The sequence below is a fragment of the Dacryopinax primogenitus genome, assembly GCF_000292625.1.
Source record: "Dacryopinax primogenitus strain DJM-731 SS1 chromosome Unknown DACRYscaffold_2, whole genome shotgun sequence".
Classification (NCBI taxonomy): Eukaryota; Fungi; Basidiomycota; class Dacrymycetes; order Dacrymycetales; family Dacrymycetaceae; genus Dacryopinax; species Dacryopinax primogenitus.
In genome coordinates this window covers 193,977-220,141 of record NW_024467199.1, presented here as the reverse complement: position 1 = coordinate 220,141, position 26,165 = coordinate 193,977, and the positions used below count along the sequence as shown (strand labels likewise).

At 53.5% G+C, this 26,165-nt stretch overlaps 10 protein-coding genes across 10 annotated transcripts; 6 read left to right on the top strand and 4 right to left on the bottom strand.

Annotated features, from left to right (window-relative positions):
• Nucleotides 1-462: 462 nt before the first annotated feature.
• DACRYDRAFT_74378 (uncharacterized protein) lies at nt 463-3,825 on the bottom strand (the record flags this gene model as incomplete). Its single annotated transcript, XM_040776062.1, has 3 exons — nt 3,718-3,825; nt 3,566-3,666; nt 463-1,058 (listed from the first exon to the last, which is right to left on the bottom strand). Exons 1-3 carry the CDS (start codon nt 3,801-3,803, stop codon nt 463-465), a joined length of 783 nt encoding a protein of 260 aa, XP_040632113.1. The 5' UTR covers nt 3,804-3,825.
• Nucleotides 3,826-4,429: 604 nt separating this feature from the next.
• DACRYDRAFT_113397 (uncharacterized protein) lies at nt 4,430-5,375 on the bottom strand (the record flags this gene model as incomplete). The annotated part of the gene is made up of 3 exons (XM_040769622.1): nt 5,252-5,375; nt 5,098-5,198; nt 4,430-5,046 (listed from the first exon to the last, which is right to left on the bottom strand). The coding sequence occupies exons 1-3, from the start codon at nt 5,368-5,370 to the stop codon at nt 4,430-4,432; spliced, it is 837 nt and encodes a 278-aa protein (XP_040632112.1). The 5' UTR covers nt 5,371-5,375.
• A 981-nt stretch (nt 5,376-6,356) lies between these two features.
• DACRYDRAFT_103712 (cytochrome P450) lies at nt 6,357-6,939 on the top strand (the record flags this gene model as incomplete). Its single annotated transcript, XM_040767803.1, has 2 exons — nt 6,357-6,666; nt 6,716-6,939. 2 exons carry the CDS (start codon nt 6,357-6,359, stop codon nt 6,937-6,939), a joined length of 534 nt encoding a protein of 177 aa, XP_040632111.1.
• Nucleotides 6,940-6,974: 35 nt separating this feature from the next.
• Nucleotides 6,975-9,228, top strand: DACRYDRAFT_86365 (cytochrome P450; the record flags this gene model as incomplete). The annotated part of the gene is made up of 2 exons (XM_040776772.1): nt 6,975-7,059; nt 7,109-9,228. The coding sequence occupies 2 exons, from the start codon at nt 6,975-6,977 to the stop codon at nt 9,226-9,228; spliced, it is 2,205 nt and encodes a 734-aa protein (XP_040632110.1).
• A 1,260-nt stretch (nt 9,229-10,488) lies between these two features.
• On the top strand, nt 10,489-12,110 carry DACRYDRAFT_19788 (ferredoxin reductase-like C-terminal NADP-linked domain-containing protein). The gene is made up of 3 exons (XM_040771657.1): nt 10,489-11,310; nt 11,365-11,756; nt 11,827-12,110. Exon 2 carries the CDS (start codon nt 11,365-11,367, stop codon nt 11,674-11,676), a length of 312 nt encoding a protein of 103 aa, XP_040632109.1. The 5' UTR covers nt 10,489-11,310; the 3' UTR covers nt 11,677-11,756; nt 11,827-12,110.
• Nucleotides 12,111-12,464: 354 nt separating this feature from the next.
• On the top strand, nt 12,465-13,329 carry DACRYDRAFT_103708 (uncharacterized protein; the record flags this gene model as incomplete). The annotated part of the gene is made up of 3 exons (XM_040767802.1): nt 12,465-12,541; nt 12,594-12,694; nt 12,743-13,329. The coding sequence occupies 3 exons, from the start codon at nt 12,465-12,467 to the stop codon at nt 13,327-13,329; spliced, it is 765 nt and encodes a 254-aa protein (XP_040632108.1).
• Nucleotides 13,330-15,146: 1,817 nt separating this feature from the next.
• On the top strand, nt 15,147-18,578 carry DACRYDRAFT_92631 (cytochrome P450; the record flags this gene model as incomplete). Its single annotated transcript, XM_040777093.1, has 4 exons — nt 15,147-15,456; nt 15,508-15,864; nt 15,920-18,251; nt 18,302-18,578. The coding sequence occupies 4 exons, from the start codon at nt 15,147-15,149 to the stop codon at nt 18,507-18,509; spliced, it is 3,207 nt and encodes a 1,068-aa protein (XP_040632107.1). The 3' UTR covers nt 18,510-18,578.
• Nucleotides 18,579-18,726: 148 nt separating this feature from the next.
• DACRYDRAFT_113393 (alcohol oxidase) lies at nt 18,727-20,912 on the top strand (the record flags this gene model as incomplete). The annotated part of the gene is made up of 4 exons (XM_040769621.1): nt 18,727-18,967; nt 19,021-19,357; nt 19,410-20,001; nt 20,051-20,912. The coding sequence occupies 4 exons, from the start codon at nt 18,727-18,729 to the stop codon at nt 20,852-20,854; spliced, it is 1,974 nt and encodes a 657-aa protein (XP_040632106.1). The 3' UTR covers nt 20,855-20,912.
• Nucleotides 20,913-20,960: 48 nt separating this feature from the next.
• DACRYDRAFT_86362 (uncharacterized protein) lies at nt 20,961-23,092 on the bottom strand (the record flags this gene model as incomplete). The annotated part of the gene is made up of 7 exons (XM_040776771.1): nt 20,961-21,172; nt 21,224-21,398; nt 21,489-21,697; nt 21,753-21,883; nt 21,932-22,136; nt 22,183-22,813; nt 22,937-23,092. 7 exons carry the CDS (start codon nt 23,090-23,092, stop codon nt 20,961-20,963), a joined length of 1,719 nt encoding a protein of 572 aa, XP_040632105.1.
• A 511-nt stretch (nt 23,093-23,603) lies between these two features.
• Nucleotides 23,604-24,429, bottom strand: DACRYDRAFT_113391 (Osmotin thaumatin-like protein; the record flags this gene model as incomplete). The annotated part of the gene is made up of 4 exons (XM_040769620.1): nt 23,604-23,840; nt 23,891-24,038; nt 24,105-24,267; nt 24,317-24,429. 4 exons carry the CDS (start codon nt 24,427-24,429, stop codon nt 23,758-23,760), a joined length of 507 nt encoding a protein of 168 aa, XP_040632104.1. The 3' UTR covers nt 23,604-23,757.
• Nucleotides 24,430-26,165: the final 1,736 nt, after the last annotated feature.

Below are 26,165 nucleotides of genomic sequence, written 5' to 3'. Positions count from 1 at the left end.
GAAAGTCTTGGATCTACGCATACACTGTGGTGTGCATTCGCAGTTTGAATTCGATTTCCGTCCCAGGGGTGATGTCAGAGCGATTGGTGTCAGCATCAGATTGACCGGCTTCAAGGGGTAGATGTCAAAGTTTGTGCCTATAAAATCAGGCAGTACCCAGTACTGAAGTGCGAGGTGGTATGAGGCTTTGGGTTCTAGGACCCGAAGTTCATCCGATAGCGCCTTGTATGCTTCGAATGGCGTCAACACTGCCCGTCAAGACATAAATCGACTGTACATTGACATGGTTGCCAGCGACGAGTTCGACTCGCTACATTCCCCTCGACTTGCATGCTCATCTGCTCATAAATTACTGAGAAGGGATTAAGGCTGATCGCCGGCGACGATGACAGAGCGGAACCGCAGCAAGAACCTCGAACTGATCTCCAGGAACGTACACGAGCGAAGCTATCACCCACATACTTAGAGGAACTTGCCAATGAAACCAGCCACCGCTTTCCAACCTCCCTCATTCACGCCCCAGTAATACGCTCCGCCTGCCACCGTGAGGATTCCAATCCAGCAGGCAAGACCCATGAGTTTAGCCATACGAATATTGGCCTTCACTGTGGCCGAATCGTTCGTATGTGGGAAAGGTACGTCGGGTACGGGCACGCCCAGGAACTTGCACAGAGGCTCCCAACCTTCCTTGACGTTAAACTCGAGGAGTCGCTCGGGTGGTACAATCTTCCGGATGAACTCGTTGTGGCGGACGTACACCTCGGGCCCAGCCTTGACCCCGTACCGGGGCAACCATTTCTTGTTGAGAAGCGCGGTGACGACGCGGAACTGGTAGCGCATGAATGGGATGGGATACACCAGTAGTTGATACGACGGGAATGACGTTTCATATACCGTCTCACTGAACGACTTCCACCAGGCGTTGGGTGAATCGCGCAGAGAAAGGACAACCTTCGCATTGGGAAACGCGGCCATCAGTTCTGGGACAAAATCGCACCCGGGACTGTCAACTGTCGCACGAAAACCTGACATCAGTGACCGGAAGTCCGTCGATTTGCCTAAAGGGAATCAGATGGGAGTCTGGCGTGTATGGGATATCCCGGCGCACCGTTGAGCGCGTCGAGGAAAGCCAAACTCCGTTCAGGCACTTCAAAAAGCGATACCATGTGATGGCATGGCCCAAATCCAAGAATCGACAAGGCCGCATGTCTGCAGAACACCGTCAGCGTGCTCCAAACCTGCTGATACCATGCGACTGACATAGACGCCGTCCCTGTCCTGCCCATCCCCGCCCCAATAACCTGCAGCTCCAGATCGTCACCTGCCGCTTTTGCACTGTACTGGACGACTGAGTTGTTCGTGTATGGTGCCATGGTTGGGTTTTGAAAGAGTGCAGGGTTGAACGCGAGTATGCTGAAGCGACTCTTTTATTCCTGGCGACATTTTGCGACCTATGCACATGCATAGTTCTATCTACTAGTGGTATGCCAATAGCTGACCGTCAGCGGGTGTCTTTCCCTCCTTGTCTATGCTAAGACCGGCTTGAAGACCGAGGGGATGACTGGCCACCTAAATGTCTGCCTGAGCTCATACACTGTAACTATGGGTGGAACTCATGAAAGCCATTGACTTCGCGGTTGCTCCGATTATTTCGGTCGGGCCGTGATGGAATATCTTGATGGCGTCAATAATAAGCGATGCTTATAGGGATTACAAGCTATGATCGATCGAAACACGGAGTCCGGAGGCAAACAAAATCTGTATTCTACGTTCTATCGGGGATGGGTGGAAACGGCACGTCTGGAATAGGTACGCCAAGGAACTTGCAAAGGGGCTCCCATCCATCCCGGAGGTTGTACTCGAGCAGCCTGTCTTTTGGAACAGCTCCTCGTACCCAGCGGCGGTGCTTGTTTAACCAGCTTCTGTCCATCGGTGTGCCCAGTGCGGGAACGCGGATTTTGGAGAGAGAGGAAGAGAGATTACGATGTGCAACGATCGGGCGGACGGAGGACCACCAGACATCAGACGAATCGACCACCGTAAGGATCACTCTCGCCTTCGGAAGCGCGGTGAGAAGTTGTGGTACGAACATGCAGTTTGCTTCGTCGACCGAGGAGATATGTCCGGTAAGTGCATCGTAGTAGTCCGGAAGTTGGGGATCGAGGATTGGAACGAGCGCTTTGCGCGTGGAGGGCTTCCAGACGGGTGTCTTATCAGTGCGATCCGGCTCGCAACCGAGGATCTTCAGTGCTGCCCGTCTGCGAAAAGCCATTAGATCACTCGCAAGAGTTCACCTGGAGATGCGACGTACAACGATTCCATTCCGGTCATGGGAAGTCCCGCACCTATGATTCGAAGGTCAGATGCGCTCGAGTTGGCAGTTGGCATCATGGTCTTGTAGAAGGGCCCTATATCTTGGTTTGGCCGATTAATTGGTGAATAAGGTAAATACGCAGAAAGATGCCAAGTGAGGGGGGACTGGTATCCGCTGCAGTACCCGCCTTATATACGATCTATTCATTTGGTCTTGAATATCGCCGCGGTACCCGTATTGCTGTTGAGCATCAAGCGCCCATGTTATAACCGTTTCGGGCAGTATTAGTGATCCTCTGCGGCCGTCGGAGAATCACACAGCGCATCCATCCGGCGTTTTGCAAGCGCTCACTTGAAGACTCGAACGAGTGAGCATCAGACACATCGGAGACTGCAAGCGCTGGTATGTTTCTCTGTTTATGTGAGGATGTACCGTGCGCTCAGGGATGAGTTCCGGTTATGGTCGACACCGCCTCAACCCATCATACGCCCAAACTCCCGAAGGTAACATGTTCGGGCCGAGACCGTTCTGATAAAGGACAGTGGAATCCGATAAGCTCTACGGCGGATACATGCCCACCAATGCTATCCGAACATACCTTTACAACAAGTCATGGAGCCTATGGAGATTGTTTCGAGTTAACTGCCTCGCCGACCAAAGAAAGTATACTGATCCTGCGATGCCAGCGAATATCGCCATCCATGACATCAGCCCCAACATGACTGCTGTATCGATGTGTTTATTGAGAGACGCAGTGTCGTTTGTTCGTGGGAAGGGTGCGTTGGGCACAGGGACTCCGAGGAACTTGCAGAGTGGCTCCCACCCATCCTTGACGTTGAACTCCAGAAGCTTCTCCTTGGGTATGATGCTGCGGACCCATTCAATGTGGATGTCGTAGAGCTTGACAGTGCCGAAAATGGGCCTGTCTATCTTGCCAAAGCGGTACTCTAACACGGTGTATCCGACAAGCATGAGCAAGCACAGAGACCGCACCGGGAGGGCGAGGACGAGAAATTTCCAATTCCCGATGCGGCCAAGCGTGCTTTGATATGACTTGGACCAAACCTCTCCAGAGTCGCGGAGGGAGAGGATGACTTTGGCCTCCGGAAAAGCAGCCATTAACTCGGGCACTAGATGGCAGTTAGGAGTATCGAAGGTCGATCGGTAGCCTTGCATCAACGCTCTGTAATCGGCATTTGGCTCTGCAAGGCATTAGAAAGACGAACACTCCTCCAGCCTGATAAGGCTCACTGCCGACGGTATGAAGATACATGATGCTGCGCTCAGGACATGTGGGAAGAGTAGATCCATGATGACATGGTCCGAATCCAAGGATCATGAGTGCTGCGTGCCTGTACATGCTTATAAGCCTCCATCGTCTCTCATAGATCTCGAAGACTTACAACAAAGCCGTCCCAGTTCGAGGCATCCCTGCACCAATTATCTGAAGCTCCGTTACCGACTCGTCGGGCTTGTCGCCTGCCACCATATCTTGGAATGGCCAAGTGAAGAATTTAGGCATGTTTGGCCGTTTGACCTGAGTGGTGGGAGCGAGTGAGGAGGGATGACTCTGCAAGAGTCCATCTTTCACACATTCCAACCCTGGGAACATGCCAAGCCATCAAACCATCAGAATGGGAATGTGATAACTATCAATTCCGAGCGACCTATTTTTTGAGTTTCGAGCAGCACTGAAAAACAGCATAAGAGTTTGGGCATGCTTGACTATCTATTCTGAAGTGGGTGAAGTGACGAGGTTATACCTTCAAAGAGGGCGGGGGGTGGGGGGAACTTCGCAGAATGAGCAGGCTTATATGTCCGTCGCGCCGTTTGCATAACCAGATGAATATCGGGTACATCGCTTTCGACTCGCAGTGGCAAGCAGGCCAGAGCCAAAGGTGCGCATGGGGGTATACACGAAGTCGATCAGAACTAGGTGGTCGATACAAGAGCCACACGATGGCAGATTCAATGTTAGACCCATGCGCCAAGTACACGGAAACCTTCGGAACCCAAACTCATGATCCATATCGGTCACAAACACCCGAGAATGGATCTATACAGTCAATCGGTGATATCTGAAAAGTACCCAGACACATTCTTCTCCTCTACAAGCTACAGAATATCGTGTAAATGCAGAATGTTGTCCCGCACCAGTTCAAGCGGCCAGCGCCATTGTTCTGTCCACATGCAGTACGCCGATCCTGCAATGCCAGCCAAAATCACCGTCCACGTCATCAGACCCAACACCATTGTGTCGTTAATTTGCTTATTGATGAACGCAGTATCGTTCGTGCGCGGGAAGGGTACGTCCGGGACCTCTACCTCGAGAAACTTGCAGAGCGGCTCCCATCCTTCTTTGACGTTGAACTCCAGGAGTTTTTCCTTGGGAACAATGCTTCGAACCCAATCATTGTGCTTCTTGTATGCTTCGGCATTGAAGAGGTCTTTCGGAGGCACATTGGGATAGCGGAACTTTCCCACCGTTAATACGACGAGTGTGGCCAAGCGTACCGATCGTAATGGGAGAACCAGCAAGAAGAAGTGAACGGTGGCCATGCGCGCCAAGGTATTGTTCCACGACTTGAGCCAGACCTCAGGCGAATCGCGGACGGTGAGGATGACCTTGGCCTTCGGGAAGGCAGCCATCATTTCGGGAAGGAGAAAGCAATCTGGCAAGTCAATTGCTGAGCGGTAACCGCGGAGCAGTGCTCCGTAGTCGGCATTCGGCTCTACACAATATGAGAAGGAAATCATATGAATTGTGACGAGACGTGGCTTACTGCCTATTGTACGGAGGTATGCAATACTTTGCTGGGGATATGTATGCAATGAGAACCCATGGTGGCAGGGCCCAAAACCCAGCGTAACCAAAGCTTGATGTCTGCATACCAAATACTCCATGAATTTCCGTTGATAGCTCGTTTAAAGACGTACAGTGAGGTAGTTCCTGTACGTCCCACCCCGGCGCCAAGGATTTGAACTTCAGTTACTGATGGATCTGGTTTGTCGCCAGTGATGATACCCTTGAACGGCCGGGGGAACAGTTGAACCATGTCGTCTGCACTCGTCCCGAATTAGGAATGAGCAAGAAGCACGTCTGCAAGATGGCTTCCTTTATCAAGACGCGTACTAGCGCTGACACATGCCCGAGGTCGGAGAGGAAATGTAGCCCGGGACGCTGTGCTATTCAGCTATATAGTTGCCTCCAGTACTGCATATATGGTGAGACCTGTCGCATCATTTTGAAAGTTCACATGAGCGGATTCCTCTAACGTATGGCCAGTGTGCATGAGACGTGGAGGAGAGAAGCATTCCAAAGCTGTGCGATAAATTTGAAAGAGTCCCCGACTTGCTCGGCGATCAATTCCAGCCGGCCTGCGGTGCACGTGTTGCAATACAACCCCTAGATCCGCAGTATTGATATTAATCTTACCAGTCGATTCTAAAAACGACAAGTGTTGCATGCTGCACTTATAAGGTCATGTTGTCTGTTCCAATAAGTGTGCAAGTAATGAACACCGCAAAGACGGGCAATCGCCGCTTTACCGGTACCAGCGAACCCGGACCTGACCGGATGAAACTGTGGGATAGCACTGTATTCTATCGCCCAGAAAGTCGCGAGAAGCCATCAAGGTATTTTGCTTTTCTTTCACTTGTGTGCGAACGCGAGAGCTATGTTCATTCCCTGGTCTTGACATCAATGTCGTAACGATCACCGATCCTTGGCCGTACAACCCTGACCCAAACGCGAGCTCTTCATCTCAATTGACTTCCTCTTCCTCCTTCCTCACTGTCGGCCAGGGTCGCTCTTTGTCCACTCTTACTTAACCAGCCGGACGCCATATCTTACGTGCCTTGCAACGGCTGCGGTATCCCCCTATTAGAGAGATGGCGCAGGTCCAGCCTATGCACAACAAAGGGGGAGGTCAACCGGACGGCCAGGGTGGGATGAAGGCGGGCAAGATACGTTCTCCAACGAGGAGGTTTACAAATACCCGGGAATTGACTATCTCACTGATTAACTAATAAGACTCGAACTATGGCGAGTAAAACGATACCTTCACCTCCTGCGCTTCCCATCTTGGGCCATGCTGGCAGAGGCGTTTACGACCCTACTCAAGCTGTGAAATCTTTCAACCTTCTGGAGAAAAAATACGGCGAGATCGTGAGGCTCAACTTCTTGGGTACCAATGTCATTCTGTGCTCGTCCCAACGGCTTGCGAACGAACTCTGTGATGAGAAGCGCTTCTACAAGGATTTACGAGGTGCTCCGTTAGAGCTGCTAAGGAATGCCATCGGTGACGGCTTGTTGACAGCATACTATGGGGAAGAGAGCTGGGGAATTGCCCGTGAGTAGTTCTGCAAGGTGTACGATCTATCATGCTGACCTTTATACAGACCGCATCCTCATGCCCGCGCTGGGTCCTCTTAGTATCCTCGCGATGTTCCCCTCGATGCTCGACATCAACTCCCAGCTCCTCAAGTGGGAACGGTTCGGCTCAGACGTTGCTTTCGATCCGACAGAAGAGTTCTCCCGCCTTACGTTCGATACGATCGCCCTCTGCATGATGAGCTATCGGTTCAACAGCTTCTATCATGAGCACCTTTCGTCAAAGCTATGATCCGATGGTTGGTGGAGAGTGGGAATAGGACGCATATGCCCAAGTTCATGCATCCATTGAGAGTGATCAATAAGCAATACGAGGCCGACATTAAACTCATGTTCGAGGTTGTGGATGAAGGTGATTTTGTAACGTTTTTCTTTCTGTGTATCCTGATCTCTTCTGATAGTGATTGCACATCGGAAAACACATCCTCTCACCGGCTCCCGGGACCTGCTTTCGCTCATGCTGGAAGGCAAGGATTTCATGACCGGACGTGGTCTGTCAGATACCAACATCCGATACCAGCTCCTCACATTCCTCGCCGCTGGACACGAGACCACTTCTGGTCTCCTCTCCTTCGCCTTATACCATCTTCTATCCAACCCTCAGGCATACGCCGCCTTGCAGAAAGAGGTCGACACCGTTCTCAGCGATAATCCTCTGACGGTGGATCACCTCTCGAAGCTCCCGTATACAAATGCAGTTCTCCGCGAAACGCTGCGTCTTAACTCTCCAGCGCTGGGTATGGTCGTGACGAGCTTCAACCACACTGAACTCCTCTGTGGGGAGTACGAGGTGCGCAAGGGCTGGCCGCTGCTCCTCGACTTCTACGGTTTGCACCGGGATCCTGCAGTGTGGGGAGATGATGCCGAGTCCTTCCGCCCAGAACGCATGTTGGATGACAAGATCAACACGCTACCACCAAATAGCTGGAAACCCTTCGGAAACGGGGCGCGCGGATGTATCGGTCGTGCACTCGCGTTGCAAGAATCCGTCATGATGCTCGCTACCCTGTTTCAGCGGTTTGAAATTCGCTTTGACGACCCCAGCTACCGCTTGCAGCTGAAGGAGACAATCACCACCAAACCCACGGGTTTCAAGATCCATGCGATCCCAAGAGCTGGAAAGAAGGTCTTCGGAGCGGCGAATGGGTACATGTCCCCAGGTGTACTAGGGGAAACGTTGCAGAAGGTAGGGCACACGGCTCCGGGGAAGGGTGCCCCACTCTTAGTGCTCTTTGGTACCGACAGCGGCACGTGCGAGCGGTTCGCTGAGCAAATCGCATCTGACGCGGTGATCCACGGTTTCAACCCCAAGATCGGAGCAATGGATAGCGTTGAGGACGTAGCAAATCTGCCTCGCGATGCGCCAGTGATAATTCTCACCTCGAGTCGCGAGGGACAACCGCCCGAAAATGCAGTGCGGTTTGTTCAGGCCCTCAAAGAAATGACTGCAACGACCAAGCCACTTCAAGGTGTCAAATACGCTGTTTTCGGTGCTGGCAATCATGACTGGGTCCGATCGTTCTACAGGATTCCGAAACTTGTGGACTCTCGAATGGAAGAACTGGGCGCCGAACGCTTGATCCCTCGTGGAGAAGGCGATGCAGGTGGAGCGAATGTGTACAATTCATTCGACGCGTGGGAGAAAGCTCTCTGGTCTGCCGTTTCGAAAGATTTAAATGATGCCGCGCCAGAAGCGGCATCGGAACTGGACATAGAGGATGATCTCATCGTGGCTGTTGTCGGCGCTACACGAGATATTCTTCTTCGTCAACCAGATCTTACTGAGGGCAAATGCGTCGAAAATCGCGTTCTGACTGCATCGGACCAGCCTGTGAAGCGGCACATCGAGTTCCAGCTCCCTCTTGGCATGGAGTACCAAACAGGCGACTACCTCGCTGTCCTCCCTCTCAATTCACCTGAGTCTGTGCATCGGGTGCTTGCACATTTTAACGTCCTGGGCGAGACAAAGATTGTGATCACGAGTCGCGCCCCGACGACTCTACCTACCAACGAACCTGTCAGTTTGCAAGACTTGTTTTCCGGTTACGTGGAGCTCGCGCAACCGATGTCCCAAAGGAACTTGGACGAGGTGATGCGTTACGCTCCCGTGGATGGGCCTGAACGCCAGGCTCTTGACAAGCTTGTCGCCAACCCCAAGACCGACGTATTCGATAAGCATTTATCTGTGCTGGATCTGCTGGAGCAGCATCCAAGCGTCAAGATTCCACTTGCACAGTTCATCAAGCTTCTGCCTTCCATGCGCATCCGGCGCTACTCGATTTCCTCCTCGTCGCTGTGGAAGAAAGCAAATTGCACTCTTACTTTCTCCGTCATCAGAGGCTCATCCACGGCTGGGAAACGCGACTTCCTCGGTGTGGCCAGCAATTATTTAGCAAATCTTATGCCAGGCGAGAGAAATCTTCCAGGATGCCCTCGCGCGTCGCGCAAAACGTCTCTAATGCCCTTTTCGTCCGGCGTCGTCCACAATGCCCTTCATTCCTTACGCACGGAATGTATCTAATTACATTGTCTGTCTAGGGGGACCCGCTCCTGGCTCTTTCCTCACAGTTGCTGGACGACCACGGTGCATCTTTCGCTGAGGTGGATCAAGTGCGGTGTCCGGATCTAGCTCAGATAGCAAGACCATCGGGTATGGAACTTGGTAGGTTTCTTGCAGCGTTGAGTTGAGGTAGCACTTGTCAAAGTACTTGCCGGGCGCTTGATTGAATTCATAGCAAGCGGCAATTGCATGTGCACATGGTACAAGGTACTGCTGGAAGAACCGGCATGAACACATTCCCCTCTTCAATTCTGGATCCAACATCACGTCGTACTTGTCTCCGCCTGGTCCTTCGACAAAAGCTTGTAGATGAACTGATGGCGTCACTTTAAAAGTCCGGGCAGCAGCACAATTGTCGGTGAAGACCTTGAGGTGCTTCGCCACGTAATCAGAATTGGTTGATGGCAGAGTGAGAGCATACGTCCGGCGCTTGTAATGGTGTGCCATCTGATGACACCATATGTAGTCGAGGAGTTTAAGCACCGGTAATTCACAAGTTTTACGGAAGACATTATTCATGACTTCTGCTGCATTTGATGTGAGTCGACCAAAGCGTGGCTCGATAAATGCATAGCTTGCCCATGCAGCTCGTTCGATGACTGCGAGATAAGGTGCTGCCCCGGGTTTGACGTTCTGATCATTGTGGACCACATCTAAGTGTTTGTTGAATTCCTTCTCAGTTGGCGCTTTGGCAAGGTTCCAGACGTGATCTTCAACTGGTTTGCCAAAGTGTCGGACTGCATTCGTAATGATGTGCTTGACGCAGAATGCTTGTTCAACGAGCGGAAGTTCATCCAAGATGGCTTTGAGCAAGTCCTTCTGCCGATCGGATATGATTGTGGTTGTTGGGCTATCGAGCCCGTTGAGAGATTCCTTGAGTGATTGGAGGAATGAGGACCACGTCCGGGTATCTTCTTGTCGTGCAATAGCCCACGCTAGGACAAGCAGCTCGTCTTCCGCATCATGTGTAACCGCCATGAGAAGGACATATTCGTAAGATGTCTTCGTGAATGCACCATCCACTGCGAAAAAGTGACGGACGGAACACCATGCACTCTTTGATAGATGTAGCTAGTTAGCGATGTGTCCGCACTACCCACATGCCTATAGGGACTGCTGACTAAGCGGAGGCAAACGGAAGCATTCCGGGTGTACAGACGACGCAGTTAGAAGTACATCCAATCTTCATCTCTTGCATCCACTCAAAATACTGCCCTGTCTGTGCTATCCAACCTGGATGACGCGGGGGTGTTAATCAACTACTGTCAACAACTGTTATTATAGGTCCTTGCAATAGGAGAAGACGGTGGATTCCCCTTCGTGGTCGAGACTGGTCGATTTCCTTATTTGGTCGAGGGTAGGGTTCGTTAACCCCAACCCATACTCGGCATAACCCGAGTCCTTGTCAGTGGTCAGACCCCAGCTCCTCGCTGTAGCACAGTGAACACCCTGCTATCTACACCTTATCACTCTTTGCAGTAGCCGAGCATATGAACAAGGACGTGAAGGCATGCTTTGAGTCGAGTGAAATCTTGATCGTTGCTCCCGGGTTGCAAGCTGCAAGACGCGCTGCATACGCTGGGAGGGTTTGGAATTCCTTCAGCTGATTCTCGACGTGATTGCCAATAATCTGCCGCTTTGCTCGATAGGCTTGCTGAGGCTTAACACTGATGTTATGCCGTCGAAGGGTGTCCATCACGGTTGACGTCTTGACTCGGCCATCAACAGGCATGATCTTCTTCAACTCGGCAACAAGGAACTGAGTTCGACTTGTAGCTGCACGAGGCTTGATAGCATGTGTCTGACAAGTATGATTGGCTTCAAGATTGCGTACACGGAAGACCCCGTCTTTGCCCCCAACCGACGCATAGAATCCACAGCTCTCCACCCTGCACTTCACAATCAGCCGACTCTTATCACTCTTGCTAACGCAGTGGGTTGCTGCCTGGCTGTTGGAGAAGCCTGTGAGAGCATTTCGAGCATCATCAAGCGAGGCAAATTCTTGCCCAATGAAGATAGTGTTGGCGATGGCGAATGAAGTGTGTACGTGTCCTCTGTTGACGCGCGATGACGCATCCCTCACTGAGGGCATGGTAGATGACACCGGACATAAAGGGCAATATAGACATCTGCACGACGCGCGAGGGCATCCTGGAAGATTTCTCGCCAGGCGACTCAGTGTCTCTTGCCATCCGCCGGAATGCTGTTAACTTCCATCTCCCGGCCGACATCAGTAACCCTATCGTGATATTCTGTGCTGGGTCGGGCCTCGCACCGATGCGTGGCTTTATCCAGGAGCGCGCGGAACAGATCAAGGCTGGCAAGAAGGTTGGCAAAGCGTTGTTGTTCTTCGGTTGCAGGGATCCTGAAAGAGACTTCCTATACTATCATGATGAGCTCGCAGGGTAGAGTCAGCTTGGAGCCGTTGAGATCAGGCCAGCATTTTCCAGGCATCCCGCGTTATCCAAGGGGTGCAAGTATGTGCAAGAGTACGTGCACTTCGTTATCCCTGAATTTTTACGTGAAATACTGACATTTCATTCATTCGGGTATGGTAAGACGGTGAGAACATCCAGGAACTATTGTTCAATGAAGACGCGAGGTTTTACTGTTGTGGAGGAACAGCCATGACGACTGCTGTCCGCCGCAAGTGCGTGGAGATAATAGCCGAGTCTGGTCCATACGATCTTGCGAGGAGTGAGGCCACGTTTGAAGACATTGCCCTGCGGCGTTATTCCATGGATGTCTTTGGCTGAAATGGTCTATGTCGTACTTCTTCGCATTGTTTCTTTTGTCATCTCACGGTATCTTCACATAGAGTTGAATGCAGATGACGATATTTTACGCTGTAGTTTCTCGTGGGATATTTTCCCCCCACGCCCACAAATGGGTATATTTAGCAACGGGTGCCCAAGATACTGTATACCAATCAAAGCCCTCAATCAGAACAACAAAGGAGTTTCGGGGAGTTTACCGGGGCACATGTGTTGCAGGAGGGCCATGATGTGAACCAGGGTCTCAGATAGGAAGTCTTCCGGACCAAGTAGACGAGTATTCCATCAACAAATCCTTCTTCGCTCCCTTAGAGTAGCGGGAGGCTGACACAATGCAAAAGGATTTAGTCTGGCATTACTTGCGGCCTCCCTTGCTCTGCCGCTTTTCTCCCCTTCTTATCGCACCTTTGTCAATCCATCGACATGGCTACTCAGAAATACCCTGTGCCGGAGGTGAGGGTCATCGGCGCAGGACTTGGTCGATCAGGCACTTTCTCCGTGTATGCGATAAAGCAGTTTACGCTCGAGCTGGATCGCTAACAATTTGAGTAGGAAGGAAGCACTGGAGATACTTGGGTTTGGGCCATGCCATCATATGGCTGAGTTGCCGGGCAAGGTCAGTCGTTGCATGGCTTTCGTCAGGGCCTACCATGGTGAGCGCATACACTTCTCCCCTGAGTTCATCTAAACTCGCGCATCAGGCAAGCCAACCAACTGGCGGTCGTTGATGTCCGGTTGGGGAGCGACAGTCGATCACCCGAACGCGGATTTCGTGCCCGAGCTGATGGCCGCCTATCCGGACGCGAAAGTGATCCTTACCGTGCGGGACAATACCGAGGTCTGGTGGAAGTCCTACAGCGATACGATCTACCAGTTTCACAAGCTCTGGAACGGGTGGGTGCTGTTTTCCGTACCGTCGATGTGGGCGTTCTGGCTCGTGGCGAGGAACATTCACTCCTTTGAAACGAAGACGTATGGCACGATCGGCCCCGCGACGTACGAGATGCATAATGAGGGGATCAAGCGCATGGTGCCGAAGGACAAGCTGCTGGTGTTCAACGTCAAAGAGGGCTGGGAACCGTTGTGCAAGTTTTTGGGGGTGGATGTGCCGAAAAGACCGTTCCCGAGGAATAACGAGACGAAGGAGATGCATAGACGGTTTTTGATCATGCGCTCGACGGGGGTGGCGGCTTGGGTGCTGGAGCTGGGGCTGCTGGGGCTTGTGACGCATCAGGCGATCAAGCGCGGGTGGTTCAGCGTGTTTGACTTGAGGAGGCTGTTTGGGTAGTTTGCAGACTGTATATGCAGCGACGGCGTACCAAGGGAGGAAGGGGTTATGAAGGGGTTCTCGACCAATATCGCCGAAAGGATAGCCCGTGTCATCTAAAAACAATCATGGGAGGAATTGCATAGAGCCCAAGGACACTGCGTCGAGTAAACAAGGTGCTTAGGAACCGTTCGATACAGGATGGTGTCCTTCGATCTCGCACTTTGGCACAATGGGCGAGAAGAGAGTGGCAAGCAGTAAGATTTCTCGCACAGTGCAACATGTCCACACCAGCGCTTGCACTGAAGGGGCGCAGAGTCAAGTGGGTGACACAGTTGAATGGAGGGCATCGAACGTACTGCATCCGTCTGTGGCAGGTATGAGAGGCGCGGGAGGGGACAGAACTGGAGCGCGTGGAGTATCCCAACGACATAAATATTGATGAAGATTGACATCCACCAATACTGGTGTCGTCTGAAATCCTCGATACGTTCAGGAGCTCCGCGCGATGCAGGGTTGTCCTCGCTAGAGTTAGGAAGGATGCATACCATTCCCGAACAACGAAGACGCCAGAGACCTGATGAGTACGGGTCCAATGAAGGGTGAACCAAGAGAACGGATGGGATCTCCCCTGCTGCCCGACAGAATGGCAGACAAGGGACAGACGAATTGCGGAAGTGCAGCGTCAGTACTGCGTGGATATCATAAGGACGGGTTGATATCCTTCCGAGGGGTGGGGTAGTTCCCGTCATATAGAAGGTGACGTTGGCCAGACGGTCGGAAACCGTCCCAGAGGTGCGAAGAGCTGGCAAGCGAGAGGACGCCCTTGCGCACTACCAGAGGACTCCACGACTGTTTAAGGAGAACAACCTCGAGATGCTCCAGTGAAACGGAGGGTATCGGCCGTGCGGCCGTAGGAGACCAGGTATGAGGGACGGAGGGAGAACGCGTTGAAGCTTGCCAGAAACCACAAAAAAACTGAGGTCCGTTGAAAAAGCATTAAGTTCCCCTGGCAGAAAAACAGCATCTCCATGCGGTCTGAGACTATCCAAGGACGTAGGGGATGAAAGGGAGGAACAAGACAAGTGACGTGTTGCATGGGGGTTAAGTAGGGTTCTGGGGTGCACGGACCACTTGATAACCCAAACTGACGTCATTCACATATGCGGTGTCTTGGTGTGTTGAGCGTTCCAACCTTCGCGTGGATGTAACCTCCTGTGACTCTTACCTTGGAGCGTAAGAGCAAGTTTTCCGGGCACCGAAAGGTTCGCTTTGCCATTCTGGTCGAACTAACCGGCTTACGCACATGATTTGGTCACTGGCTGACACATAGTTCCTACCCGGAGTACGTCATCTAGTGGCTGTGCGCTATTGCACACGTGAACTTCGGGTTCTTCCATCCAAGGTGGTTGATATGATTCGTGCAATGTTCATCCATTGACAGACCCTTAGCAAGGATCCACGTCTCGTCACACTATGGCTTCCCACAGACCTTGTGCATACTTGGGAATCCGACTGCAACGGACCGTGTTCTTCTGCTCATGGACGGTGCTTGTACTAGTAGCTGATCTCGAAGGACTTGGCTAAGCTGGCCGACAGTCGGCGAGGCACCCCACTTCCACCATGTTGGAGCACAAGACAGTGGGAGGCGAGATGCGAGATCCTGCCGAGGAAGCCATTTTAAGCCAACCAAGCGCTGGTTTAAAAGGGACTCACGGGGGCTTGAAACCTGACAATCTACTCTAACTTGGCTCACTTGGACTTGACAGCCACCTTTTCCTCTCGACCACCACGTCCACGCTTGACCTGACAAACATCTGCTCTACACTATCGCACCGATGCCCCTCAAGCCTATTCCCTCGCCTCCTGCCTACCCCCTGCTAGGCCATGCCGGCACAGGTGTGGTAGATCCCACCAACTCCGCGCGCTCCTTCGCCCTCCTACGCGCAAAATACGGTCCCATCTACACACTCAACTTCTTCGGCCGTACTATTGTGCTCGTCAGCTCCCAACGGCTCGTAAACGAGCTGTGTGACGAGAGCAGGTTTCACAAGAAGGTCGAGGCGGGTGTGCTGGAGGTCGTGAGGAATGGGGCTGGGGACGGCCTGTTTACCGCTTATGACGGGGAGGAGAACTGGGGGATCGCCCGTGCGCACACCTTTTTCCAGTCTAGACAGCATCCTTATTGTATGCATTTAGATCGCATTCTCATGCCCGCCTTCGGACCCTCACAAATCCTCTCCATGTTCCCCCAGATGCTCGATCTCAACTCCCAGCTCTTGCTAAAATGGGAACGTTTCGGCCCCGACACGCCATTCGACCCTGCCGAGGACTTTACCCGTCTGGCATTCGACACCGTCGCGCTGTGTGTGATGAATTACCGGTTCAACAGTTTTTACGAGAGGGAGATGCCACCTTTTATTGGCGCTATGGGGAGGTTTCTTGTCGAGAGCGGCATGAGGGTCCAGAGGCCGAAGGTCGTCCAGAGCTGGATGAAGGAGACTAATAGGCAGTACGAAGCCGATATCAAGCTGATGGTCGACGTCTGTGACCAGAGTAGGTCTCTCTCCCCTCTTCCATCCTTGAGTACAGGCTAAACTGACGACCACAGTCGTGGCGCACAGGAAACAGCACCCTCTCCCCGAAGGCCAAAAGGACTTGCTATCCCTCATGCTCTCCGGACAGGATAGCAAGACTGGCCGCTCGCTCACAGACGCCAACATCCGTAATCAGCTCATCACCTTCCTCATAGCAGGGCACGAGACCACTTCCGGCCTTTTGAGTTTCACGCTCTACCACCTCCTCTCGAATCCCCGCGCATATGCCGCGCTGCAGAAAGAGGTGGACACCGTCCTAGGCAAAGAAGCAATCAATGTCCATCATCTCCCCAAGCTCGAGTACGCGAACGCTGTCCTCAGGGAATCGATCCGCCTCAACCCGCCAGCGGGGGCGATCACTGTCTCTCCCGTTCAACCCACCGAGGTCCTCGGGGGCAAGTACGAAGTCCGCCATGGTTGGAACCTACTTATCGACCTCAACGGCTTGCAGCGTGATCCCGAAGTATGGGGGGAAGACGCGGACGAGTTCAAGCCCGAACGGATGCTAGGAGGGAAGTTCGAGCAGCTGCCTCCCAACAGCTGGAAACCGTTTGGAAACGGTGCACGAGCATGTATCGGGCGTCCGCTCGCTTGGCAAGAAGCGATCATGATGCTTGCAACCCTTTTCCAGAGGTTTGATATCCGGTTCGATGACCCTGGGTATCATTTGCAGATCAAGCAGACCTTGACTACCAAGCCGAAGGACTTTAAGATCCACGCTATTCCCCGGCAAGGGGCTAGAGTCGTTGGCCCCGGAGTGTCCGCTGCAGAACCTGAGGCTGCGACAGTACAGCACGTCCAAATCCCGACTGTTGACCTGAAGGGGAAGGGCACACCGCTCCACATCTACTTTGGGAGCAACACCGGCTCGTGCGAAGGGTTCTCCCAGCAAGTCGCCTCCGACGCTTCTGCGCACGGCTTCTTAGCCACCCTGGCCACGCTGGATAGCGTCGAAGACCCCTCCAAGCTCCCGCGGGACGGGCCCGTCCTGGTCCTCTGTGCGAGCTACGAAGGTCAGCCGGCGGACAACGCTGCTCATTTCGTGCAAGCGCTGGTGGACCTCTCCCCTGCCAACGCCCCGCTCAAAGGGGTCAAATACGCCGTCTTCGGAGCGGGAAATCATGATTGGGCGCGGACGTTCCAGAGGATCCCGACGCTGGTCGATGCCCGGCTTGAGGAGCTTGGCGGGGAACGACTGGCTCCCCGGGGAGTGGGGGACGCAGGCGGTGCGGACCTGTTTGGCGAGTTTGACGCTTGGGAAAAAGCTGTCTGGCCTGTGCTGGGCAAAGCGTTTGACACGCTTTCCCCGCCTGGCTCGCCCCGTACCGAGGAGGAGGAGGATCTTGTTGTGACTGTTGCTGGGATGGCGAGGACGATCCGGCTCAGACAGCCCTATCTCAGCCAGGGGATATGTGTCGAGAACCGGGTGCTTACTGCCCCTGGTGTCCCGGAGAAGAGGCACTTGGAATTCCGCTTACCCCCAGAGATCTCGTACCGCCCTGGGGACTACCTCGCTATCCTTCCCCTCAACCCGCCTGAGACGGTCCGCCGGGTGTTGAAGCATTTCCAACTCCTCGCAGAAACAAAGGTCGCGATCAAGAGTAAGGGCCCGACGACGCTTCCGACAGACGAGCCGATCAGCCTGCAAGAGCTGTTTTCGGAGTATGTCGAGCTGAGCCAGCCTATGACTCAGCGCAACTTGGACGACGTGCTGCGGTTTGCTCCTCGTGAGGGGGAGGAGAGGGCGGCGCTCGACAAGGTTGTGGCGAACGCAAAGGTGGAGATATTCGACAAGCATTTATCGGTGCTCGACCTCCTCGAGAAGTTCCCCTGTATCAACGTCCCCCTTGGGCACTTTATAAAGCTCCTCCCGGGCATGCGTATCAGGCAGTACAGTATCTCCTCATCTCCGCTCTGGAAGCCGGACCACTGCACGCTCACTTTCTCCGTCCTGCGTGAGCTGTCCCGCGCCGGGGAGGGAGAATTTGTAGGCGTAGCGAGCAACTACCTCGCTGCTCTCAAACCTGGTGATACCGTCGCCCTCGCCGTTCGGCCGAGCGCGGTCAACTTCCACCTTCCTGCGGACAGCTCCAAGCCAGTGGTAATGTTCTGCGCTGGCTCGGGTTTTGCCCCTATGCGGGGGTTCATCCAGGACCGGGCGGAACAGATTGCTGCTGGGAGAACGGTAGGCAAGGCCTTACTGTTCGTGGGCTGCCGGGGACCGGAAGAAGATTTCTTGTATGCGGATAGGGAGCTGGCGGGATGGATCGAGTGTGGAGCTGTGGATGTCAGGCCTGCTTTCTCTCGCCATCCCGAGCTGAGCGAGGGATGTAAACATGTCCAAGAGTGAGTATCTTATCTCTTTCTGTTGCTTGCTCAGCGCTGACGCGGTACAGCCGCGTATGGAACGACCGGACTGATATCTTCCCACTCTATGACGCTGGAGCCAAGTTCTTCTCATGTGGCATGTCGGGTATGTCACAGGGAGTGAGAGGCAAGTGTATCCAGATGATCCAGGAGCGCACGAACTGGGGTGAGGAGAAGAGCGAGGAGAGGTTCCAGAAGATATCTATTGAGCGGTATTCTACTGATGTGTTTGGATGAGCTACACAGGGAAAGGCGAAATATGAAAAGCTTCACAGCAAGTTGAACGTAGATATACATGTAACTACTATGTCTTCTCTATATATAACATGATTAGTAATAAGCGCCGGTGTAAGCGGGTATGGCCTGATCCGCAGATGGCGAGTTGTACACACAGTTCAAAGCAGAATTACAAGGCAGATTAGACTTGTATCTCGACACTGTACACTTACTGTCAATGGCAGAACAACGCGCAGCATCGACCTCCTACGCCCTCTTTCTTGCAATGCTCTGGCGCTGGCTTAACTGGATATGGCTCTACTTGCCATTCGTACGCTTTCTTTCTGACGCACCTTACCCCGAACAGCGACCCGAGGATGTCGGCTTGCCTCTCAAGATCAGGGAGGAGGATGTCAGCGTCCAGGACTTACCAGGTGAGGAGGACGCAGAGGGAGTGTGGGACTACATCGTCGGAGGAGGTACGCAGTTCCCTCTACCCAAGTACGAGTGTATGACCCCCCTCTGTGCACAGGTGGAACCTCAGGCTGCGCCCTCGCTTCCCGCCTCTCTGAAACCCCTGGAATCCGTGTCCTCCTCCTCGAACGTGGTCCAGTGGGGGACAACTTCCTCTCCCGTGTCCCTCTGATCAGTACGAACTTTGCACGTGCCAACTCGCCGAACTACCGCTGGCTCCCCCAGAGCTCTATGCTCGACCAGGGAAGCGAAGGGAAGGGTGGGAAGAAAGGGGGCAAAGCGGATATGGCGATGGTTAGTGGGAAAGTGCTCGGTGGGACGAGCAGGATCAACAGTATGCTGTATACGAGGGGCGCAGGGGAGTGGGAAGCGATGGCCCGTGCAGGGAGAAAAGGGTGCGTCACTTCCCTTCCTCCTATTCTTCGAAGCAGCACTGACTGCTCCAAGATGGTCCTTCAACGACGTCTATCCCTACTTCCTCAAATCTGAGCGTGCGCTAGGTCCCATGTCCCTCCGCCCTGGACACGGCCTAACGGGCCTGTGGCAGACCCGGGCATACGGACACTATCTCCTGCCTTCATACAACCCCTGTGTTTCTGCAGCGCAATCCGTCGGCTTGCCGTTTATCAAGGACCTTAACGCTCCCCAACGAGCGCCATACGGTGTGGGAGACGTTGATGTTAGTATGGATGACAAGGGACGGAGATGCTCGGCCTATTCCGCGTTTGTCCCTGCGGAACTGGTGCTGGAGAGGAAGGACAGGTTCGCAGTGTGTACCGAGACACTTGCACGGAAGATCGTCTTCCAGGACACGGATCAAGGACCACGGGCTGTTGGGCTGGTGATTGAAGATGAGGACGAAGAGCGGGCCAAGGAGAAGGGAAGGTTTGTCGTCAGAGCGAGGAGGGAGGTCATATTGTGCGGAGGGGCAATCGGTAGCCCGCAACTGCTGCAGTTGAGCGGCGTCGGCCCTGCCGAATTCCTCAAAGAGAAGGGGGTAAAGGTCGTCAAGGACCTGCCTGGCGTGGGGGAGCACCTGGTACGCTTTCCTCCTCTTCCTCATCTACGGACTGTAACATGATATACAGCAAGACCATTTCGGCGCCTCGGTACAGTACCTCACTCCCCTGACTCACTCCTTCCACGCCCTCGAGCACGCCTTCTACGCCATCCGCCATATCCTCCACTACATCCTTTTCGGCGCCGGCATCTTCCTCGCTCCCATTGTCCAAATCTCGATATTTACCAAATCCAGCACTATTTCTCCCGTAGACGGGAGGTGCACCGCGTCCAAGCTGATAGGGGAAAGCGCGCTCAACCCAGAGAACGTCCCTGATGTGGAGATAATGCCTATCCCTGCTGGTCTCTCCGTCCCTCCCCCTCCCGGCCAAGGGGGGTTCTCTTTCCTCACCGTGCTGGCAACGCCTTTTTCCTTCGGCCGGGTACGGCTCGCGAGCACAGACCCGCGCCAGAGGCCGGCGTGCGATCTGGGAGTGTTGAGTGACGAGAGGGACTGGGCTGTTATCCGCGTTGGCTTGAAGCTCAGTCTCGCCCTTGCGGGGGAGATGAAGAGCCAGGGATATGCGCTGAAAGACCAGTGTGTGCTCCCCATGGACGCGAACGAGGAAGAAGTGAAGGCATTCGTGAGAAGGCAGGGGAGGACGACGTATCATTATTCCTCTACATGCCGGATGGCCCCTGAAGCAGGGGATGGGGACGGACCCGGAGTGGTGGACGACGAGCTGCGCGTGCATGGAGTGCTGGGCTTGAGAGTTGCAGACGCGAGCATCTTTCCGAAGATTTTGAGCGTGCATCTTCAGGCGCCGTGTGTGATGGTAGGCGAGAAATGTGCGGATATGATCAAGAAGAGTTGGGGGGATCTGAAGGACTGAAGTAGAATGGATGCTGTTGGATCATCGTTGCACCTCTCACTCGGTAGATCTGTTTAACTATCTAATAAATTATTATAAGGGATACTAACTACTACCCTCTGAGGAGCTACACACGAGTCCGATCACTCTTCTGCGACTCAGGTCTGGATTTCGTTTCCTCCGCCGTGCACAAGGATGCCACGGGCTCTGCAATGTGCTCCTCATGCTTCGCAGCTATCGTCTCGCCCGCCGTATCAGGGGCGAGCACCTCAGCGTTCTGCACCGCTTTGACACCTATCACTCCAATGCCTCTCAGGAGAACGAGGGCGACCATCGCGGCTGTCAGAACCTATCAGACTTGCATACTCTTGGAGGCGGGAAGAGACTGACCTCCTGCTGCGAACCCGAAACATGCCCATTGGGCTCTCTGGTAGCCGAACAACGCGGCGTCTGGAGAAGCATTCGACCCGTCCGCGTTGAGTGTCAGGCCCATACTGCTCATCTCTTCCCGCACCGCGGTGTCGTACACTATCGTTGTCACGGTGGTAGTAAAAGACACGCCCAGCTACAGATTGTCAGCGTGCGACCCACAGACGAGAATCGAATAAAAGTAAAGCGAAGAGCAGAGCAGAGTGGGAGAAAGCGAGACACGCACAGTAATAATGGTATTGAACACTCCCCCCGCAAGACTCTGTTCTTCCAGCAAGGCGACTTTGGCAACAAACAGCGCTCCCCCGCCCATCGTCGTGTCCGCACCAAAGACGTCCAGCACCGCCGCTGGGAATCCGTAGGCCCAATAGCTATCGTTGGGGTCGATGATAGCAAACAGGAGACAGGCGATCGCCGTGCCGCAGCAGCCTACAACTACACAAGGTTGGATGAGCGGGTTAATCAAACTGAGTCGAGCGAGGGGAAGTACCGATGAGGACATAGCCGGAGACGTGGGCCGCTACGAGGGCGAAGAGGACGTTTATCGATATCCCCACTATCTGCATCGGTATGAAACGGATCGTAGTGTCAATAGGAGCGAACTGCTTGTAGTCTTGATAGCTGCGGTCATTAGCCCTATACCTCTAACAAGGGAAGTCAAGGACGTACTAGAGGGTGGCCCAGTATTGCCAGGACGAGAAGGCACCCATGATGAGGAATGCGACGAGGAGGATGGCGGCGAGCTTGCCCTGACCGCGCTTGAAGATGTTGAGTCTTATGAGCGGGGGTAGGGTGAGCCGCGTCTCAACGTAATGTTCCCAGCCTACGAAGGCGGCGAATAGTAGTGCAGCAAGGATGAGGAGGGCGATTATATCTACCCTTGTGTGAGCATTAAGATGCGACGAGGGAGGACGACGTACAAGGGGTTCTCCACCCTTGGGGAGCGATCTCCCCCTGCCCGAGGCAGAACATGAGCAGTATCAAGCTCGATGTGATCAGTGCCGCTCCAAGCCAATCCACCCTCTTGTCTTCATAGTGTCCCCTATGGTTGGGGAATGCCAGCCAGACTAGGACAAACACGACTCCCCCAATGCCGGCAGAGACGAAGAATATCGCCCGCCAGCCTATAGGCGCGTATTGCGTCGTCAACCCGCCGATTATGCTCCCCAGTGCTCCCCCCGTCGGGGCGCCGGCTTGGAACGTCGCGAATGCTACTGTTCTGGCCTGGCTCAGGGGAAAGGTGTGTGCTAGGATCCCAACTGCGCTGGGAACGACCGCTGCGCCCCCCATGCCGGAGAGAGCGCGGAGGATGATTATCCCCACTCCGGACTTGGCGAACCCGCAGGCAATGGTGAATGCGATCCACCAGATTGTGCCTGCGAGGAAGATACGTTTGCGACCGAAGATGTCGGCGAGCCGGCCGAAGAGGAGCAGAAAGCAACCGGAGGTGAGAGCATAGGCTGTTACTAGCCACTGGGGGGAGGCGGAGTTGATGGAGAGGGATTGTTGGATAGAGGGGATAGCAATTACTAGGGCTTGGATGGAGGAACTCTGGTGGAAGTTAGTGGGCTCTTTGAAAAGGAACGTAGAAGGGGAGGGGCACACACTCATCATCATAGCGAGAACGGCGCAGATGATTATGCTCAGAGACCGGACAGTCATGAGCTTCGGTACCTGGAGCCAGTCAGTGTCAGTGGGGTCAGGCATTGGAAGAAGGCGCACGGGGATCTCCTGGTGTGCGTCGACAATCTCGTGGGCTGGCAGAGGGAGGTCGTCTGCCTCCATGGCTACTTTCTCGCTCTCCTCTGGGGGTAATTGGGGAGATGCCATGATGGGGGCTGGTGAGCGAGCTGGTGCGGCGTCCAATAGCAGGACCGGAGACGCCCAAGAACGACCGAGCGGGTCGTTGTACGCCTGCACAGATAAGAGCAGCGATGTCTCCAGTTAACCAGTTCGTGCTGGGACGATGACGATGGCGCTATCGCACTTCTCCAGCAGCCAGCCTAGAAAGCCCGCAATTTAAGTTGTCGAGTATCAACCTCCTAGGTCGATATGGTCCAGCGGCGGCGTACACCCCGCCTCCCCGCACAAATCCCCTTCCATTCGGGTATATGCGATAGGTGCAGGATATTAGCAGGAAAATGTGCGGCTCCGAGGGGAATTGTGGGCGCCGGAAGAATGGAAGGCGTAAGGGGGAAATGGAAATTGTGTCAAGCCGGGTGAAGGAAGAGGCGACGCGGGGAGGATCGTTCATCCTGAACAACTTGCCCTGAATCGCAGCTCGAAGCTTGTTCAGTTGCTCACAAATTGGAAAGGGAAGACAACGGAGATGTGTTATTCGAACGACCAACAAGTAAGTCAAATGTTCTCTGCACGACAGAGTGCCATGGGCGCACCGCACCCGGAAAGGGGACGCACGGCATCCAAGGCATCCAATGCCTCTCAATGAGATAACGAGAAGCAGGGTATGCGCAATATCAACCTCTGCAAATCTCTCAAGGACAGTAAACAATCGTGAAATCCTGGGTGCTACACGCCTTGACAGGTAAATCGATCACCGCACCGCATCCCTTTTCGTCTACGTCTCATCAGCTCTAGACCTCAAGTGAAAGAAAGGAGGAGACGGACTTCCTATCGGGTAAGCCTGGTCGCACGGGCAAGTAGCGGACGTGCAGGTCACGGTTTCGCATTCGCCGGAGCTGGGAACTATCTCTTGCGGGACGGTATACCCTTCGATGTTGGAGATGTCGTAGTATGCTAGACCGTTTACGTCCATCTGTCAACCACCAACACCAACACCGACGTCAGTCAGCACAACGCGCATACGGAGATGCGGACGTACGTTAAACTCGACCATGCTCTCCTGCCCCCAACAGTTCCCACAATCATAATTATGGCATATCCTCGAGTTCCATCCCTGGGGTATATCAACCTGTGCACTCTGCCCCGGTTGGAGTTTGAGATTCTTCGACCCGGTGTACGCGACGCTCCCGGGCCAGGAATCGCTGCTTCTTGTTAGTTTCTGACGATAAATACGGCTGAGACGGGACGTACACGTAAAGAGGGACGTTGTAGACGCACTGATTGTTGAGTGTGAAGGTATGCCCAAGGGCGGGGAGGGAGAAGAGTGAAAGGAGTGTGGTGTAAAGGAGTGTAAGTGCGAACATCGCGTACTTTGTGGAAAAGAGTGAACTGGACTGCTGCTGCTTTGAGCAGGATTCGTGGATTGGATGAGGTAGGGGATGAGAGAGAGGCCAGAACGGTGTAGGATATTGTTATTGAGACTGACGGTCGCTGCTTGACGACGTCTTACGTGAGCTGGGAAAGCGTTGGCATGATACAAAGGTGAAACGTGGCTCGAAAAGAACTCTGATGCACGTTCACAGGAACCTGGGATATAGTGCATCGTTAGACCATTGACAATCACAATCTGTTATTGTGGAAAATTGGGCTCGGAGGCACGACGTATTGTTGAAGAGGTGTGGTTCAGTTCCCAACGTCCCGGTCGTGCCTGACATGTGGGAAGAAATGAATGGTACTATTTTTGGCTCTCCCGGGCCGGTCAATTCAATCCACCACTTGTTAGGCCAATACTGGACTGATGAGATAGACGAGAAATGCAGAATGTTTTCAACATGCGCAGGCTGGGTAACTGAGAGGGTAGGCCTAAGACTCATGATCAAGGATTTTTGTTCTGGCACTGATTGTCTTCAATATCCCTGACATATCGATATATGGCCAACCAATCCTTTACTGAAGTGCTTTATTCCATCTCGGTCAATAAAAGACTGCTTTGCAGTAAAAATATCCCTTGAAGAGGAAACTGTACATCATCAGGCCCTGGCCGACCGCTGTGCCCACGTCATTCATCTAGAGAATTCAAACGGAATGCATTCTTCACCATTTTCACATCACAGCAATGGTCAGTTTTTAAACGAGTTACTAAAGCTAGCTTACGAGATGGGTCTTTTAATAAGTGGCTGTGCCGAGCATTACTCGGCAGTACTCTGGACTCTGGACTCTGGACTCTGGACGGGGTACGTGGCAGTGTTTTTTGCTTACTGTACATATCTTACTCAGCTGACATAATATTATTCCATTGTACTCCTACATTATGTACATTGTCACTGGTTATCTACTATACCTGATGAACAGCACCAGTCACGCTCATCATCATCCAACCAGCTAAGCTCACTGCCAATCCACTGCCCCTTGCTGACTCCTCCCTCTCTCAACTCCCCTTGCTGACTCCTCCCTCCCTTGACTCCCCTCCCCTCCTCTCCTCATACCAACTCCCCCACCCACCATGTTACTCCTCGACCTCATTTGCCAGCTTTTGGCAGCACACAAGTCCTTGTCATGACTCACCATCCAGCAAGCCCTCCTCTTCATCACCCTCTGCCAGCACCTCCAAACGTGCATCGCCTGGCAAGAAATCCCTGGCATCAAACACCTCAACACTCCCCCAGCTGTGATACCAAACACAGTCACAGCTTTCCTCTCCGATTCACTCAGGCTCCCACCAGGGCACATTCCCATCCTCTGGCAAGCTCTTCAGTGGACTACTTGGACACCTGACAGGGATCCTGTCAGGGCACCAGCTCATTGGTTGGTCAAGAGACATGACTAAGCCTTTATGACATGGAAGTAGCTGGTATACCTTGGCATGTGCTGGAACCTGCTGGAAGGATTGGATGGTCAGGTGACCTGCTGTGCATGGCTGTGCATGACCTCATATGACCTCATCCTTGGTCATATGACCTGATCACCTGACTAGGCTGAGTAAGCAAGATGTTCTAGCAGGTTCCACCACAGAGGTATAAATATAAGGCCTACTCTGCCTGGGACTGTCTCTTCAGACTTGGTCTCTTAGGATCATCCACAGGTACCTATACTGTAGATA

Bases quoted from the DNA above. Each gene is read 5' to 3' on its own strand.
- DACRYDRAFT_19788 (XM_040771657.1), top strand. From the start codon at position 11,365: ATGACACCGGACATAAAGGGCAATATAGACATCTGCACGACGCGCGAG.